This window comes from Calliphora vicina, chromosome 4 (genome assembly GCF_958450345.1).
Source record: "Calliphora vicina chromosome 4, idCalVici1.1, whole genome shotgun sequence".
NCBI lineage: Eukaryota > Metazoa > Arthropoda > Insecta > Diptera > Calliphoridae > Calliphora > Calliphora vicina.
In genome coordinates, this window is record NC_088783.1 from 54,569,796 (window position 1) to 54,588,245 (window position 18,450).

Below are 18,450 nucleotides of genomic sequence, written 5' to 3' on the forward strand. Positions count from 1 at the left end.
ATTACAGCACTGTTATTTGAAAGCATTATGCTACTTTTAAATCAGCCCTTAAAATCGTTATATTTGACCTACAGTGGGTCAAAATCGGAAAAAATATTTTTTAACCCGATTTTTTTTCAACAAAGTTTTTTTCGCTAAATATTAAAAAAAAAGAATTAAAAAAAATGTTTAAAATTTAAAAAAAAAAAATTTTAAATTTTAAAAAAAAAATTTAAAAAAGCAATTCGAAATTTTTTTTACAAAAAATTAAAAAAACTGCAAAAAAATGTTGTTTACCTAAAAATATTTAAAATTTTTATTTTAAAGTATAATTATGCGAAGTGTATAAAATTCAGAACAGCCGAATGTATGTAGCTCTCTTACTTGCTTTTTAATAAAACCAAAAACTTGTAAAAAAAATTTAAACATTTTTATTATACAAAATATATTTAAACAGCAAACCTTAAAAGTACTTAGATATTAATTGTAAATTTTCAAGTTTTGTTCCAAAAACCATTTTTATACTTAAAAATAATTAAAAAAATTGTCAGAGTTAATTTACATAAAGCATAATTTTATATAAAACAATACTTAAAAATAAAAAAAACATTACACAATTTATTTAACACTCGATTTGATACCAGGCATTCAGCAATAAGAATTTTAATTGAAAACAAATCTTAATTAAACTAGAAAAAAATAATTTGGAATTAAACCCAATAAGCATTAAATATAAAGCACTTGAACTTTTTGATGGAATTTTGTAATAAATTGTTTCCAATAAAAACTATTTGGCTTAAATATATGCTTCCTTTTTACTGGATAATGTTATCATAAATACAATTATAATTTATTTGGTTGACACTGGACTCAAGGCTGGAATTACACTTGTAATCAACTTGAATTCCAGCTATAAAACTTGTTGGGAACTTTAGAAGTAATTTAAACATTTGTTTTCTGAACTCCTGGTATTTAAAAATAAAACTTATTTTAACTATGTATTATAATAAGATATTTTGGATTTTGTTAAAGTAAAACAATTATAAATTTACTTGCATGTGATGAAATAATAATACATTAATGGGATTTTTTGAAATTTTCAAAATACAAATGAGAACAATAGGATGACTTAAACCCAAACTTTTCTTTTTTTTTAATTTATGAGAGTAAGAGATAGAAAGAAAATAAAGAAATTATAAATTATAAATTATAAGGCAAGTGTTAAATTAGTAAGAAATAAAATAATGTTATACATTTATAGATATAACAACTCTGAAAATTATTATCACAATATGAGATTTTCTTTTGAAAATTGTAAAAAAAAAACAAAATCTATTATACAACATAATTGGAAAATAGATATGTAACTATGCCACTTGTTCTTCTGAGGTACTTGGTGTTTGATTGTCAGTATTAGAATTAGATTTTGTTGATTTTTTCGTTGTCTTACGGAAACTACTCATCATTATACGTTCCAAAGCGTGTATAGGCGATTCGAACAATAAACATAAAATTACGGCAATTAAAAATGTATCCAAGATATGGCCAAAGATGTCATCGGTCTAAAATGCAGGTGTCATCATAAAAAGAAACATATTTGTAATAATTATTATGGGTATTAATTACTAATTAACTGATATACATAATAATTTGAGATGTTTTTGAAGGTCTCAATGAGAGACCTCAAAAAAAATCATTTAAAAACATTAATGTCTGCCATTAAACATGTCATTATGCAGATGAACTGATCTGTGCTCTATTAAAAATCTTTGAAAAACCAATTAAATATCAGAAATCTGTTAAAAGTTTACAAGCATATAAATTTCATTCATTTAAATTTTACGAATTGAGTGTGAAACAAATTTATAACATCAAACCACTTACCAAATGTAAATATCCCATAAAACTGGGCACTTTCACACTAGACGAATAATACAATTCAACCATACCATTGGATAGGTAGGCACAATACGTTAGACGAGATATAGGAGCAAAAGCACGACTACTCAAAAACTTTTGCAATGTTGGAGCATGACCAGTTGTTACTGCTACAACTAGCCAAGCAACAGCTACATTCCAGCCCAATTTATGGAAACCAGCATACAGGGTACTTTCTAAATTATTATAGGGAGCCACATAGAAACGTGTAACGCTGAACATGGAGGCCATACCAATGAAAACGGCAAATAACCAAAATGAACGTACAAACCATTTGGGTAATTTTGTGCTAAAAAATAAAAAACAAAAATAGATTAAATTTCAATTTTGTTTGTTTAAATAATAAAGAGTATAGAGTACCTTTTTGCTTGCATCAGATGCACTAAATAACCTGTTAAAACGCCAATAACATAGGCGGAAGCTCTCATGTGTGTCTTGATATAGGTGGTGCTATAGTAGACATTACTGGCCAGATCAGCAACTTCACTGAAATTGTATTATAATATAGTTAGAAGAACTTAGTTAAATAACACCTTAGTTAAATAGCACCTCAACAAATTGTCATCAGAATTACAGACACAAATTTGTTCATGTTCTTCAATGTGGGGAAAACGTGTCAATTTATGTTCTTGTTCATAATATTCACCCCTATCGGCAAAACATGTGAAATTTATATTCACATGAAATATCCATTTCCCTCGAAGGGAAAATTACTATCGTGAAATTGTTTACAAAATTCCATCTAAAAATTTCCCATGTTGATGATTTTTTCACGTGAACAAAGTTGATGAACGAAAAATGGAAAAAGGGAACATATTTCATGCAAAATATTGATTCGCGATAAGGGTGATTCTTTGTCATTTTTTAAAATAACTGTATTTTTGTGTGAAAAATTACATTTGCTGACAGACGTCGTTTTCTGACATAGTTCTGTGAACATGAACATATAACATCGACAAGAGTTCTCCACACTTGACAAATTTATGTGCGGTCAACAAATTGTTCGCAGTGTCATTAGATTGATGGCTCGCCAAGACGGCCATGTTTTTTATTCATGGTTTTACCTAGGATATATCATTAAAGTTGGATCTAAATCTTTTACATATGTAACCACAAATGGTATGATCGATGTCACAGCAACTAAGATCACCAATAAATTTAGACCATATTTGCGAGATTTATTCAAAAGATAAATAACAATAGGAGCCATAAAGAATAGTTGTGAGTCCACCGATAGATACCAGGATTGAAACATGCACTAGAAGATTAGAAAAATATAGTTAAACGTTAGTGAATTTTAATATGTACTTATTTGATCTAGACAATCTAAAGGGAGGCAAATGGGCTGTCATATGATGGAATGTCCAGAATTGCTGCCATCCTTTGACATTTATTTAGTACAATACTGGAAAATTTTAACACTGGATTGACTTTTTTAAAAGCTGGTTGCTAATTCCTACATTTGTATGAAAACTGTCAGTATAACTATGCAAGGACTGAGATCGAAAAAATCTCAACATAATAAAAATTAAACCACTAAACTTACAGTTTTGATTTTTTTTATTTTATTGAAATTATTATTACAATTTACAAAAAATATTTGAGGGATTCAAACGGTCTGCTATTATGTCGTATTGTCATAATGTCGTAAAATATTTTTTTAGTTTAAACATATTCTTGTTGTGCTGTAAACAAAAAAGTGTTATTTTATGACAAACCAATAAACATAGTCCAAAAAGTCTTATTAGTTTATAACTTTTTTGTTTGAAACCCAACAAAAATTTTTTTAAACTAAAAAAATATTTTATGACATTATGACAATACGACCTAATAGGAGACCGTTTGAATCCCCCAATTATTTTTATAGTTCAAATCAATAGTGATGAATTTATGAATCTTTTCCGGAAACCTCTCCATTAAGGTTTTTATAGTGCTTTTTTCTGTCACTTTGTTTGAACAGGTAGTTCATCTCCCTTTAAAATCTACCACACTTTTGAACACATTTTTTGTGCTCTTCAATTCTCTTTTAACAAGAGCCCAATATCTCTCCACTGGCCTTAGCTCCTGGCAGTTTGGAGGATTTGTGTCTCTTGGTATAAATACCACATTATTGTTCTTGTACCACTCAAGACCTTGCTTACCTTAGTGACAGAATGCCAAATCAGGCCAAAAATAAGTGGACACATTAAGAAGTCTTATGAATGGAAGCATCCTCTTTTGTAAACTATGTAGCAAATTTTTGTTTTTTTTTGGCGCAACAGCATATTGTTTGCCATACCAAGAACTTTTCGGGAAAATTTTCTGCTTTTGGGTGCTAAACTATTCTACACCATTTCAGCGAGCATCAGCAACATAAAACAAGTAAGAAAGCTATATTTGACTGTGCCGAATCTTCTATACCCTTCACCAAATTCTACTTAAAAATATTTTATTTAAACAAAATTAATTTTTTTTAAAAAAGTTTTTTCCAATTTTTTTTTTAAATTTTTAAAGAATAAAAAATTTTTTTGAAGAAAAAAAAATCGGGTTAAAATATATTTTTGACCTGATTTTGAGCCATTGTAGGTCCTACTTACTATATATAGTCTTATATACATCGTTGCAATGGACTTTGAAATATATATCATTAGATATCCATATCGTCTATATTAATGACTTAGTAATCCAGATATACATAAAGAATAGGGGAAAAATCGAAGTTGTCCCGATTTTTTCCTTATATCTCAGCCATTTGTGGGCCGATTTTGTCGACCCACAGCAACCGAGCCGGAAGAATTCCCGATATATTGATTTGTGAATCATGTATGTTATTTGGGGGCTACGGAAAGTAACGATCCAGAATATATATACTTTGTGGGGTTTCAAATGAAAAATGCAGAAATTACAAACGGAATGACAAAATTATATATACCCTTGCCACTCATGGCGAAGATGGGTCGATTAAGCCATGTCCGTCTGTTTGTTGAAATCAATTTTCTGAAGACCCCAGATATCTTCGGGATCCAAATCTCCAATAATTCGGTCAGACATGCTTTCGAGAAGTTTCCTATTTAAAATCAGCATCGGCAATCGGTACACAAATGGCTGAGATGAGGAAAAAACCAGGACAACCTCGATTTTTACCTATATCTGGATTACTAAGTCATTAATATAGACAATATGGATATCTAATGATAGATACCAATACAACGACGTATATAAGACCATAGTAAGTTGGACCTACAATGGGTCAAAACCGGAAAAAATATTTTTTAACCCGAATTTTTTTTTTACCAAAAAAAAATTTAAAAAATAAAAAAATTTTTTTTTACGATAAAAAAAATAGAAAAAAAAATTTTTTAAATTTATAAAATCTAGAAAAAAAATTTAAATACAATTGGAAAAAAAAATTTTCCAATAAATTTAGGTAAACAAAAAAAATTTGTTTATCTAAAAATATTTAAAATTTGTTGAGGTATATAAGATTCGGCACAGCCGAATATAGCTCTCTTAATGGCCTACCTAAACAAAAGCGTAAGGCGGAACGTTTTTTTCCGCTTAAAACCTAAATAAAAGCGTCAACGCTATATCAAACAACAAAAACAAAATTATCAAAAAAATAAATATTACAACACGGATTATTTAAACAATTAAGTAAATTACGAAAAAAGTGTTTCTGATTTTTGTTTTGTGATTTGTAAACAAAAATTTTATAAAAAAAACTAAATATTAAAGTTTAAAAAATGAGTTTCTTGCTTATTTGTTGCTCCTTCTTTATTTATTTGTTTACATTTGTTGTGTTTTGCAACTAACTTCACTATTAAACGCGCTGTCAAAATTGGATTTTCCAATTGCAGAGCGTTGCCGCCGCGTTATTTCGGTATGCTACATACAAATTGTATGGGCATGAGAATTTTTGACAACTAAAAAACGCTTGCCGCCCGTGTTTAGGTATGCCAGTTACTTGTTTTTATAAAATTTGACTTCAATTTCCGTGCTCTGTCTTTGGCCTCTAAATTGTTATCAGAGTTCCTGTCTGGAACTTTTTAAGCCTTGTATGTTTTTAAAAATGCATTTGCTTTAACTTTTCGTACCAAATAGTCCGAGTGCTGAGCTATCCGGACTTCTTTCCTGCCGGATGTGTTGGGAACTCTTTTGAAAATGCTTTATATTTATTGGCTTTAGAAACATCATGTGGACCATTCCTTCTACATGAACCAGGTTTTCTATTAACGGACAAGGTCTCCCGATACTGTTTAATAACATTGGAATCAGTTTGACGGCAGACCATTGCTTGTTTGCTTAACTTTTTATAGGACCATGTTGGGTTTTGTTGAAAATATTTAATAATTTTAGTACGCACTTTATTCTCGTCACTCATTTCAAGTAGATTAACAACAAATGAATATAATTGACATTAAACATAATCACCCTTATCGTGGTTGGCGTAAACGTCATACGCCTACGACAGTTTCGTACTAGATTAAAGAAACAGTTTGCATTTTATCTTTAATCTAGTACGAAACAGTCGTAGGCGTAAGACGTTTACGCCAACTACGATAAGGGTGAATAACTGACATATTTTTCGAAAGTAAAATGATGAAAAAATATCAAATAATACTTGGGATAAACGTTTTAAGGAAAAACGTGTCCTTAAGTAGACTTATTACAAATTGAAATTTTAAGCTTTTAAAGGAATTATTAAGATGCTTAACATTAAAGCTTCTAAGGATATTCATATTTAGAGAAAATAATGACAATAACTGTGGTGTAAATTAAACATTTTGAAACTTTAGAAATGTTAATATTCTTTATTAACAACTTACCAACTTTTCCGAATCGATATAATTATTTATATACAATATATTCGACCACCATGATATCTGACAACGTTGCTGCTCCCTCTCGATACGCTGCTGCCACAATGGACCACTGCCAATGCTGGGAAACCAAGTGATGTAAAAGCCAATTATGGCCAAATAGGCAGGTGTCAAACGAATGTAACGACCAACATACAAAATCAAAACATTCAATTTCCCCTGACGTCTCTCCAGCTCAATAAGAAGAATGCGACAAAACAAGAAACCACTCAATAGAAGGAAAACGTCAACAAACAACAGAGAGTTGCTGAGAAAACCAAATAAAGGTGATTTTATATTCTAAAATGGACAAATAAAAAAACAAAATAAAAAATTACATTTACGAGAGTATGTATGTAAAAACAAAACACAAAATTCATTAGAGCAGAGATTTAAAAACAAAATAAAAAAAAACTAAACCAGAAATACTTTTAAAAATTGTGTAATGTCATAGACTACAGATAGTTTAACTAACTAACTTTAAAAAACAATTGCGAAATTTTCTTTTTTTGTTTACAGAAAATAAATATTAAAAAAAAACAAGTTTAATTTGTAATTCTAAATGGAAATTCAACTATTTTACTACATTACGCTAATATTTATTCATTCACTTGATGTTAAATACCTACTCTCTGTAATCTTACTGTAAGTTCAGTGTACAAGTATAAAAATATTCACATATATAACAACAAAAAAAATGTTTCTATTTCATACATACCTCGTCTATGAATTCCTTATTGTAGACTGGACTGCTGTAGATGAACGACAAAACATGACCAGCCAAGATAAATAACATGGCCAATGCTTTAATGCCATTAATAGAATTCAAACCCAATTGATCTTTACTGGCTTGAAAAAGCTTTTTTAAATTTTCTAAAAGTAAATGCATAAATATGTAAGTGAGTGAGTGGCAAATTCCATGATTGTTTTATTAAATAATTTATTAAATAACTAAACGAATAAATAATGATACAAAAAATATCAATAATTAAATGGTATTTATTCATGTAAATAAATTAATACTTACACACATTGGTTTCTAAATATTTGCTAACTATTACAATAGTTCTTAGATGTAACTGAACATTTAAACACTAACTATTTTTGAAATAATTTAAAATTTTTTTTTATTATTTATTAGGAAATTTGGCCCCTAAATTTAATTTATAAATAAAATCCGTTAATGTTGATAAATTCCCCTATTTTTATGTAAATAATGCGAAAAAAATCAGTTATTTTGAAAAATTCTGGTTTCTATGATAGAAAAATTAAATTCTCACAAACTGTGGGTTAAGATTATTTACTTAAGATATAGTTACATATGTACATTAGGGTGGCCCCGTTTGTATGGAGAAAAAATAAGGTATCGATGTTCCCGCCTAAAATGAAAATTTGATTCATTCTAAGACTACGTTTTGAAATTTTTTCGTCCTGGGGTCAATATTTGGCGAGCTGGATCAAAGGATAAAAAGGTCCTTTTTTGAGGTTTTTTACATTTTTTCTATATTTCTTCCAAAGGAAGTATATGTAAATTTGGTATCATATGAAAGTTCTTTGAGAGACGCATTCAATTGGTTAAAAGAAATTTAAAAAAAAAAAATTTTAATTAAAAAATTTTAAAAATTTTCGACAAAATTTTAGTTTTTTTAAATTTTTTCATAGAATTTATTCAAATACATAGATGAAATTTCTTGATCATAAACATCATGTAATTTCACCGAAATGGTTTTTCTCGTTTTTTAAAATTCAGTCCAGTTCAATGTTTATTCAAATTTGTTTAAACCCAATTTCATCCCTATCTGTTAAGCAGTTTTTCACATGTTACTTAAAATTAACAACAACATTCCAAAGGAATAACATTAAAATAATCATTATAGCGCTATGTATAGTAAATGTTTTAGCTTAAATTTAAATATGTTTTAGCTTAAATTTAAATACTTTTCGCAAAAGAAAAGTATAAGAATTTATACATCGATGGAAAGCTTATAAAATTTGAGTTATTTTGATCCCCATACATATACTATGAATTGAGTACAGAGATTGTCAGATAGGGATGAAATTGGGTTTAAACAAATTTGAATAAACATTGAACTGGACTGAATTTTAAAAAACGAGTAAAACCATTTCGGTGAAATTACATGATGTTTATGATCAAGAAATTTCATCTATGTATTTGAATAAATTCTATGAAAAAATTTAAAAAAAATAAAATTTTGTCGAAAATTTTTAAAATTTTTTAATTAAAATTTTTTTTTTTTAAATTTCTTTTAACCAATTGAATGCGTGTCTCAAAGACCTTTCATATGATACCAAATTTACATATACTTCCTTTGGAAGAAATATGGAAAAAATGTAAAAAACCTCAAAAAAGGACCTTTTTATCCTTCGATCCAGCTCGCCAAATATTGACCCCAGGACGAAAAAAATTCAAAACGTAGTCTTAGAATGAATCAAATTTTAATTTTAGGTGGGAACATCCGCAACTTTAATTTTGGGGCCACCCTAATGTACATATTTATCAGTTTATCCACTATTAACACAAAGTCTAGTATTATATTTATGTTAATACTCTCGGTTAAGTTAATTTTTTTATGAAAACAGTTAAAAGGCATATGATAGATAACACCATGGCAACAAATACAACAATGCAAAAACAAATAACTTTTATTGTGTCAAAAACAGCTGACTTAATCAGACCAATTATGAATAAAAAATTCCGCGGGAGTTTGTTCCCCGGGAGTTTTTATAACCTCCACCACCACAAGTGGTGAATGAGGGTATAAATAAGTTTGTCATTCCGTGTGTAACATTGCGAAATATTCATCTGAGCCCCAACAAAGTATATATTTTCTTGATTCTTATGAAATTCTAAGTCGATTGAGCTATGTCCGTCCGTCTGTCTGTCCGTCTGTGTGTCTGTGCTCACGTCCAAAATACGCAAACAAAATCACCACTTGCAAAAAATATGTTTTTTTGTTGTCCTAAGCAGTTTGGTATAGAAAATCAGCAAAATCAGTTCAGTAGAACGAGAGCTATGAACCAAAATGTGAGAAAACCTAAAAAAAAATTTACAATTTTCACATATTTTTGGTTATTTGTGTAAATGTATTGCAGCTAATACCATAAAACTTTACACACGTTATTTTATAGAGTAACTTCGGGTAATGTGGACTACCGATTTGTTTTTTCTAAATTTTGGCCACAATATATATGGATATTAAAAAAGTTGTGAAGCAATAAATTAGCTAATGTATTCTCTAATTGTTTTTGCAGTTGAAAATTTTTTACGTCAAAGGATAAAAAATTTATGTGAAAATATTGTAAGGAACCCAAAAACCAGCATTAAAAAAATTGGAGGGTAATATGGACCACTATATGAGGGTAATGTGGACTAGTATTTGATACATAAAATTCATGAATCAGCTAATCATGAATGATTAAAAAATTTAATTTTAATATATTATTATTAATACAAACTAAAAAGTCGCGTTCTTGGCTTAGATAGATGGCATACAAAGTACATAGTTATTGTCGGGTAATGTGGACCAGTAGTACATAATCAAGTAATTTAAGTGGTCCACATTACACGAACTTGGGCTACAGTGGTAAATAATTATTTTTACCTAATAATCTAAATGTGCTTAAATTCTTACCAAATATATGCAAAACTACGTGTCCACTTTAACTATATAAAACAACCAAACATTAAATTCTGCCAAGTAACTGTACCAAATTTTGTTTCTTACTTGAGCCGAAAAAAATGTTGAGCACGCGCATTAATTTCAATACAAGAATAAAAAGCCAATATATCAATTACTCATGAAAGCAGATGTGCAATTGTCGTTTCAAACAAATTGTAAAATGTACGACAAATCAGTTTTATCATACCTTCAATAGTTTCTGAAAAAAGACACTGGTCCACATTAGACGCATAGTCCACAATACCCGAAGTTACTCTAATAAAAGGACAAACTCTGGTGAAAATTATAAGAATCGGTTCATGATTTCTCCTAGCCCCCATACAAATTTCTTCCCGAAATATGGTTATATGTCCTATAAATGCCTTTAGAATTGCGGTATCCATACAAAATTCAGCAAAAATAAGTTTCGTGCTAAAAGAAATCATAACACTAAATTTTTTGTGGATCGGCCCATATTTGACCATAGCCCCCATATAAAGTTCACTTCCGAAAATCATTTAAATTACCATAAATATCTTATAAATATCGTTATTAAGTTGAAATTCGTCATAAATAATCCCCATATATACCAAAATCGCTATACCTAATTCTATGATGATCGGCCTATAATTGGTTATAGCTCCCATATATATCAACCTAAAAAATATGTAAGCAGGTGGAGGGTATTTAAGATTCGCCAAAGCCGTTCTAACTTGTTTCCCATTGAATTTGAATAGGAAAAATGAGAAAAGGGGAAAAACTTCCGGGGAATTTTTATTCATAATTGGGCGATTGTATACAAAAGAAAATTACAGCAAAAAAACAATTTTGACAAGATGAAAGTTGTAAATAAACTCGAGCAAAAAATAATCAGCTGTTTGATTAATGTCACCTTTGCACGAAATTAATATTTATTTTTCTGTCAAGAGGGGAACCCGGCGGATTTAACTAATGAGTACGTTGAATCCAGTGTTGCTAACAGTTTTTTTAGGTTAGATCTTGTTTTCGAGATATACCGTTATTTCGAAAATGGATTAGGACGCAAAACATATATTCTTAACTTAAAAACAGTTTAGATTATTGAATAAACTAAAAAAAACCAAAATTCCTTTAAGAAAGACTAAAACTTTTTTTTATCTGCGCAGTCGCTTCAGAAATATATTTTTTTTGGCCAAAAAAATATTTAGCATCACTGGAATCAGCGTACCCGAATTAGGTTAACCCTGTGGGTGCTCCGCTTGACAGTTTTTTCAACTAGCACTGTGTAATTGATCAACCTATGAAATGAGTGTTTGAAAATGGATCTACGTCTTTTAGGTGTCTACTTATGGGTTAGCAAAGTTGAAATATGTGGAAAAATCAATTTTAAAATAAAATATTTTGATGATTTAAAATTACACCAGAAAATATTTAAAAAAATTATTTTTTAATCAGTTTTTTATTTTGCATCAAAGTTGAGATATTATGAAAAAAAAGCTTTTTTTTACAGTAAAATTTTTTTATTCTTTTCTGAATAAATATCCGTTACGTAGTTTTCGAAATACTGTATCTGAAAGCGGATTTGATCTGTTTTTTTGAACACTGAAAAAAACGTTTGACGTAAAGCAATAATCGCAAATATGCTTTTTCGAACGCTAAACTTTTAATTTGCTGCAGTGATGCAATCATACTGAATTTACGAACACACCCATCATGCAACGCTCCCGTCTAAATGAGATAAAAGAGCCATTGTAAAATTAAGAAGTAATAAGGCAGCAGCAGAAGATGGAATACCAGCCGAAATTCTACGGGTTGACATCAAAAGAGATCGTTCGTGAAGCCCGGCCAACTAGCCGAATCGACAGCAAAGTCAAATATCTATGGCTACAAGGTAAAGTGCTGTATTTTTGGGAGCAAAAGGTTCCCTCCTATTATGAGCTGCTGAAATCCGACCAGACTATCACATGGAACCTGTACCGAACGCAACCGAAACCAAGGCTATGTTGACGGTTTCTGCTTCTGTCTTACGGATAAATATTAGCCTTATGGATTTTCTTAAAATCGCAGCTCCGTAAATGATCCAGCATATACAGAGGGTGGTGAAATTACTAGTAGCTTTTTAAAAATTAAATAAAATAAACTAAACTTAATTTCCTTTGGTATATTTTGGCTTTATTAGAGACAGAAATTATTCATGGAATACGATTCATATCCTATCAGTCAAATTTTCCAAGACTTTCTACTTCAGTCTCATGGATGGGTCAGAGGATATTTGACTTAAGGGTGTGGATCGTTTCTGTATGAGGTGGTCTATTATTCGGATTTTATTTTAATCGAATAAAAGTTTATTTATTTTATTATTCGACTGATCGATTAATTTTTACGACTATTCGATCGAATAAATAGTAAAAATATTATTCGAATAATTTCATAAAATATATTTAAAACAATATAGTTGAGTTGTATTCGACATGGCACGACCTAACATGACAATGTTACGATCTGTAAGAAAATGATCGTTACAAAAAAATTATTAGGTGATTTCAAACAGAATTTATTATTAACTAAAATTTATTTGTATCACTGAACTCCAACGAAACCACAGTGTGTATATATTAAAATAATCTACATAAACCTACAAAAAAAACCATAAAAAATTCTTACCAATTATCGAAAATGATAACAAAGCGATATTTAAAATTTCATTACGTGCCAAAGTTTTAGCAACATTTTCCTCATTGCGTTTCGAACTTATCAAATAGATGTGATACAATGTGCTTAAAATGGCCAAGAATAAAAAGAATAAAATAAACAAGCTGAAAATAAAAAAAAAAACAAAAAAAAATTAAATAATAAATTAACAACAATCATTCATTATTACTCAATTACTACACTCAGTGCAAGAAGTATGTGTCAACCAAATAGACAAAAAGTACATATTGGCCAACACCAAACCAAAAACATGTCAACAAAATCACATCAAATTAAATCAAGAAACTAAAACAAATTTGTTAAATAGAAAAATAATAATAAAAACACAGTACTTACGCATAAATAAACATGCCTTCACTTATATGCAGATCATGTCCGCTGCCTCTACTGTATTGGCACATTTTGTCGTTGACCGTCACATTGCGTTGCAGTGTATGTTGCAAATAAATTGCAACATCATGAGCACTACATGAAGCTGGTACGCATACGCCCCAATAGGTTGTCAATTCCAATGGCTTGATGATATGCAAGAGAGTCACACAGCAGGAGGGGAAGATAAAAACAGAAACAGAAAAGTTATACATTTATACGAGTTAATTCATTTAAAAAAAATAAAAATAAATAAAATTTGCAAGATGTGTAATAGAGTAATTTACATGCTTTAAGCATTTTAAGTTGGACATTTTAATAACAATTTAAAGCAAAATATGTAGATACATAGTACATTTGTTTATTTAATTATTTATACTTAGTTACTTACATATTTAGTAAATAAAAGCCAACCTTGTCTACTTAGTAAACTAAATAATACTTTTTTTTTAGTACTAAAAATAATATTGTTTTTTATAGTGCAAATGTTGTAACTTGCTAACATTTGTATATTCTCGTTTAAGTTTTTTTTTCATTATTGTTTAGATTTAAGTTAGTATTCGATTTTTAAAGAATTCTTAATGAAAGTTATTTTTGTTTAATTAAATTATACTCGCTTATTGCGAGTATTGCTTACAAATGAAATTTCTTATTTTTATTCACTCAAAACAAAACTTAAAAGAATTGATTTATTGTTAAATATTTGTAATATAAAATGCAATTATCGAACATTCATATAACCCGGCGAATTGACGTAGAATAACAGTTTCTTTAAAGCGAAACTAAAGATTTTAGACCAATCAGTTCCCGAGTCCGAGTAACGTGTTCGATTTTAAAACGAATTCACATATTTTGATGTTCTGTAAATCGAATCCTCATGATAAAAGGAGTAAATCATCAGGATTCGATTTGCAGAACAACAAAATATATGTGAATTCATTTTAAAAAAGAAAACGTTACTTGAATTCGGTTTACAAAACCTGGGAAATTTAAAATGATCAAACGTTTATTTGGTCGTTTCAGTTTTATTTTCTTCAAAACTTTCAAACCCGTTTATGCTCTCTGGCGATAAGTTCCCCCTCGTGTCTCTCTTGTTTGTAATTCACGGCAAGAACTTCTCCCTCTTGTTATACCCTTGTCATTACGTTTGTAATTTCCACAATATAATTTTTCGATCTATAAAGTATATGTATATATTCTGGTTCCTTATAGATAGCGTAGTCGGTTAAGCCATGTCCGTCTGTATGTATGTATGTCTGTTGAAATCAACTTTCCGAAGCCCCCAAATAACTTACATACACGATTCATACATCAATATCTCCGGAATTCTTCCGGTCCCCAAATGGCTGAGACATAAGGAAAAAACCATGACAACCTCGATTTTCTTTACCTATATTTGGATTACTAAGTCATTCACCCCTATCGCGAATCAATATTCCACATGAAATATTTTCCCTTTTCATTTTTTCGTTCATCAACTTTGTTCACATGAAAAAATTCCCCTTGTTGTGAAATTTTTAGATGGAATTTTTTACGAACAAAATCAACTATTGTGAATGAAAAGTTCATGGGAATATCACGATAGCAATTTTCCCTTCGAGGGAAATGGATATTTCATGGGAACAAAATTTCACATGTTATTGCCAATAGGGGTGATTAATATCTAATGATAGATATTTCAAATACCTTTGCAACGACGCACAGAGGGTTGAAATGTACCAAAAGTGGCGATTAATTCAAAAGCTGAACTTTATCTGTTTCAGTCATGTTTGGTATTGGGTTAAAGTGCATTAAATAATACATCACAAACTGCTAAAATTGCAGTTGTGAGTAACTTACTTTATTTTCAGTGAGCGGTCAAAGTCAAATAATTTTTACAAATTTTGCGTGCTGTGGTTAAAATTGAAAATTGTGATATTTCGAGAGCTTATATTTTTTGTTAAATCTGTTAAAAGTTGAAATATTAAAATGGAACCATCAACTTCAGGTATTTGAGAACATAAATAAATAATTTTTGTTTAGATAAATGTTTTGAAAATATTTTTTAAGATTTTTTTTAAAGTTCTCCATTATTGGGGTTTTTTCGATATATAGATTGAGTTTAAAAAAAATCAGGGCGAGATCGGGTAAATTCCATTAAATGCTCTTAAAATATGAACTTTCAGCTTCTATATACAGAAAAAAAATCGTGCGGGTTTATTGAGGTTTTTTACTTATTTAAGTTATAGTGAAAAAACTCCTCTTGCTAAAAAAACATATTCTGATACAAAATAGGTTAAAACATTTTTTCTTACATTTTGTTTTTATGTATTTATGATTGTTCATTACAAAAATTTATAATATTGTCTTTTGTGGCTTTTTTTAAAAAAAAATTGTACATTTATAAAATTTTGTGAAAAACAAAAATTAGATTTTAAATTAAATTTATGCTAATGTAAATACATATAATAAATTTATGTTTTGAATTTTTTAATAGCACATTAAGTATGCTTTAATTTCCAATTTTATTCAATAATTTATCGCTTTCCATTCCAAAGTTACAGCATAAATTGTGAAAAAAGTTATTTTTTCCTAAAAACAGCATTTTTTTCTAAAATGCTGTGTTTTTATGTGCTTATAATAACTCATCAATAAAAAATATAATATTTTAAAACTTCTACGGCTTCTATGAATTAATCGCCACTTTGGGTACCATTCAACCCACTGTGCAATGGTTCAAAATCGAAAAAATATTTTTTTTCACCAAAACTTTTTTGCGATAAATATTAAAAAACAAATAGAAAAAACAAAAAAAAAATTTAAAATTTAAAAAACTATTCGAAATTTTTTTTTCCAAAAAATGAAAAAACAACTTTGTAAAAAAAATTTATTTTGTTTACCTAAAAATATTTAACATTTTTATTTTGAAGTATAATTTGGTGAAGGGTATATAACAGGGAAAGGCAAAACATGGGCGCCGCGTTTTTCATTTACTCTTCTCTTACGTACGTGTGCACACGCATTGTAGAGAAATAAACAACTTTTAATCAGTCTAGCTTGAGAACTTAAACAAGCAGGTTGTGTATCGTTTTTTTATCGCACAATTTAAGAATCAGCGTTGCCAGTGAAAAAAAAATGTCCCAACTTTTGAAGATGTATGATGAACAATATGAGATTTTTAATTGGGGAAAAGAGACGAAAGTTTACTGGCAACACCGATTCGTGGTGAGAGCGGAGAGAGTGTATAACTAATACAGTCGTAAAATGCAATAGTATAGGTTGCCTTTCCCTGGTATATAAGATTACTTGTTTTTTATTCTCTTTGAGAGATTCCAGAGTCTGTGATTTGTTCACTTAGACCCACGACTTCAAAAAAAATCTGGAGAGTTCAAATCGTATCAATTTTACCTTTTAATAAAAACGAAACGAAACAGTTTTGATTTTTTTTATTTGATTGAAATTATTATTACAACTTACAAAAAAATATGAAAATGCTTTCTATTTATTGGCTTTAGAAACATCATGTGGACCAATCCTTTAACGGACAAGTTATCACGATACTGTTTAATAATATTGAAAGCAGTTTGACAGAAGATCTTTGATTGTGTGGCCAACTTTTTGTAGGATCAAGTTGGGTTTTCTTGAAAATATTTAATAATTTTTGTACGCATTTTTTTCTCCCGGGTAACAAAATATAATTAGACGAGGTCATAGTTCATACTTCGTACTAATACCGTAGTTAAAATCCGTAGTTAGCCGACCGAGAGCCGAAGCATTTATCTCGTCGGTTTGAACTCATTAGCTAGTCATTGCGAATAAGTTGTAGTGTAGTGCACCCATAACTATATAAATAACACTGTCCAACAAATTGAGACTTTTTGATTGGAACAGAATAGCGATCATTTTTGTAGAATAAACTTATAGTCCACCTGGTGTGAATTTTTTTACAGTGGGTCAAAGTTTTAATTTTTTGATCGAAGGGATTAGTATACTAACTGAAAAAAATTTTGTAAATTAATGTCTAAGATAATTCTTATTGTCAGAGTTATATTGTGGAATTTTATGGAGATCATTTTTGTGGAAGATCTTAACCCTCTAGCTCCTCTCCTTAGCGGTCAATTTGACCCTTTTTCAATCAAAAAAAGTCCTTTCAAAAAAAGACATTTAAGGATTAAAATATTAGACGAAAATTTTTGCAGGAACATTTCAGTGGGGGTCACGCCACCTTGGGTCTCACATTTTTTAAAAAAAATCGCCAAAAATCTATTTATAATACGAATGAGATGATATTTAAAATATACAGCCCAATTATGAATAAAAAATTCCGCGGGAGTTTGTTCCCCGGGAGTTTCTTCCCATTGAATTTTTTATTCATAATTTGGCTGATAAATAGTCCTAGATAAGATCTACAAAAAATGTTCATACAAATGTAGGTTATCACTTTTAGGTCAAGAGTTATTTTGGTTTATTTATTTATTTTTTTTAATTTTGCTCTATCATTTTTTAGTTTTTTAGATATGTCGGTCCTACGGAGCTCCGTAGAACCTCCGCGGAGGTTCAAACTTTTTTTTAAAAAATATCGTAAGACATTTGATTTGAAGAGTTTTTTTTTTGGTTAAAATCCAGTCTTTTGTTTCCAATCATCTAAGTAGAAATTAATTCTTACATTTCTGACAAATAACTATTAACTATTTACTAATTACAACTACTTTGTTTAGTTAATAAAACCAGTCGCTCATTAAATAGTTCCTTGCACATTTACGTTTAACATTTATTTTTAATTTTGTCAATAATTTATACAAAATATTTAAACATCAAATTGACTTGACTGTGAGAAACTACTCAACAATTATACGCCCAATATGAAAAAAGGCAAATTTAAATAGTATTTAAGTAGTAAAACAAAAAACCAAGTGCAGCTTTAATGAAAAAGGCAAATTTAAATAGTACTTATTTAGTAAAACAATAAACCAAGT

The 18,450-nt window shown here is 29.2% G+C and overlaps 1 protein-coding gene across 1 annotated transcript in view; it reads right to left on the reverse strand.

Annotated features, from left to right (window-relative positions):
• Positions 1–477: 477 nt before the first annotated feature.
• LOC135958131 (nose resistant to fluoxetine protein 6-like) overlaps positions 478–18,450 on the reverse strand; it is a 45,210-nt gene continuing 27,237 nt past the window's right edge. The window contains exons 3-10 of the mRNA XM_065509003.1: positions 13,463–13,641; positions 13,079–13,230; positions 7,474–7,628; positions 6,723–7,055; positions 2,982–3,175; positions 2,278–2,403; positions 1,864–2,206; positions 478–1,541 (exon numbers count right to left, since the gene is read on the reverse strand). Coding sequence (XP_065365075.1) covers positions 1,347–1,541; positions 1,864–2,206; positions 2,278–2,403; positions 2,982–3,175; positions 6,723–7,055; positions 7,474–7,628; positions 13,079–13,230; positions 13,463–13,641 — 1,677 coding nt within the window. The 3' untranslated portion in view covers positions 478–1,346. The remainder of the gene's footprint in view (positions 1,542–1,863; positions 2,207–2,277; positions 2,404–2,981; positions 3,176–6,722; positions 7,056–7,473; positions 7,629–13,078; positions 13,231–13,462; positions 13,642–18,450) is intronic.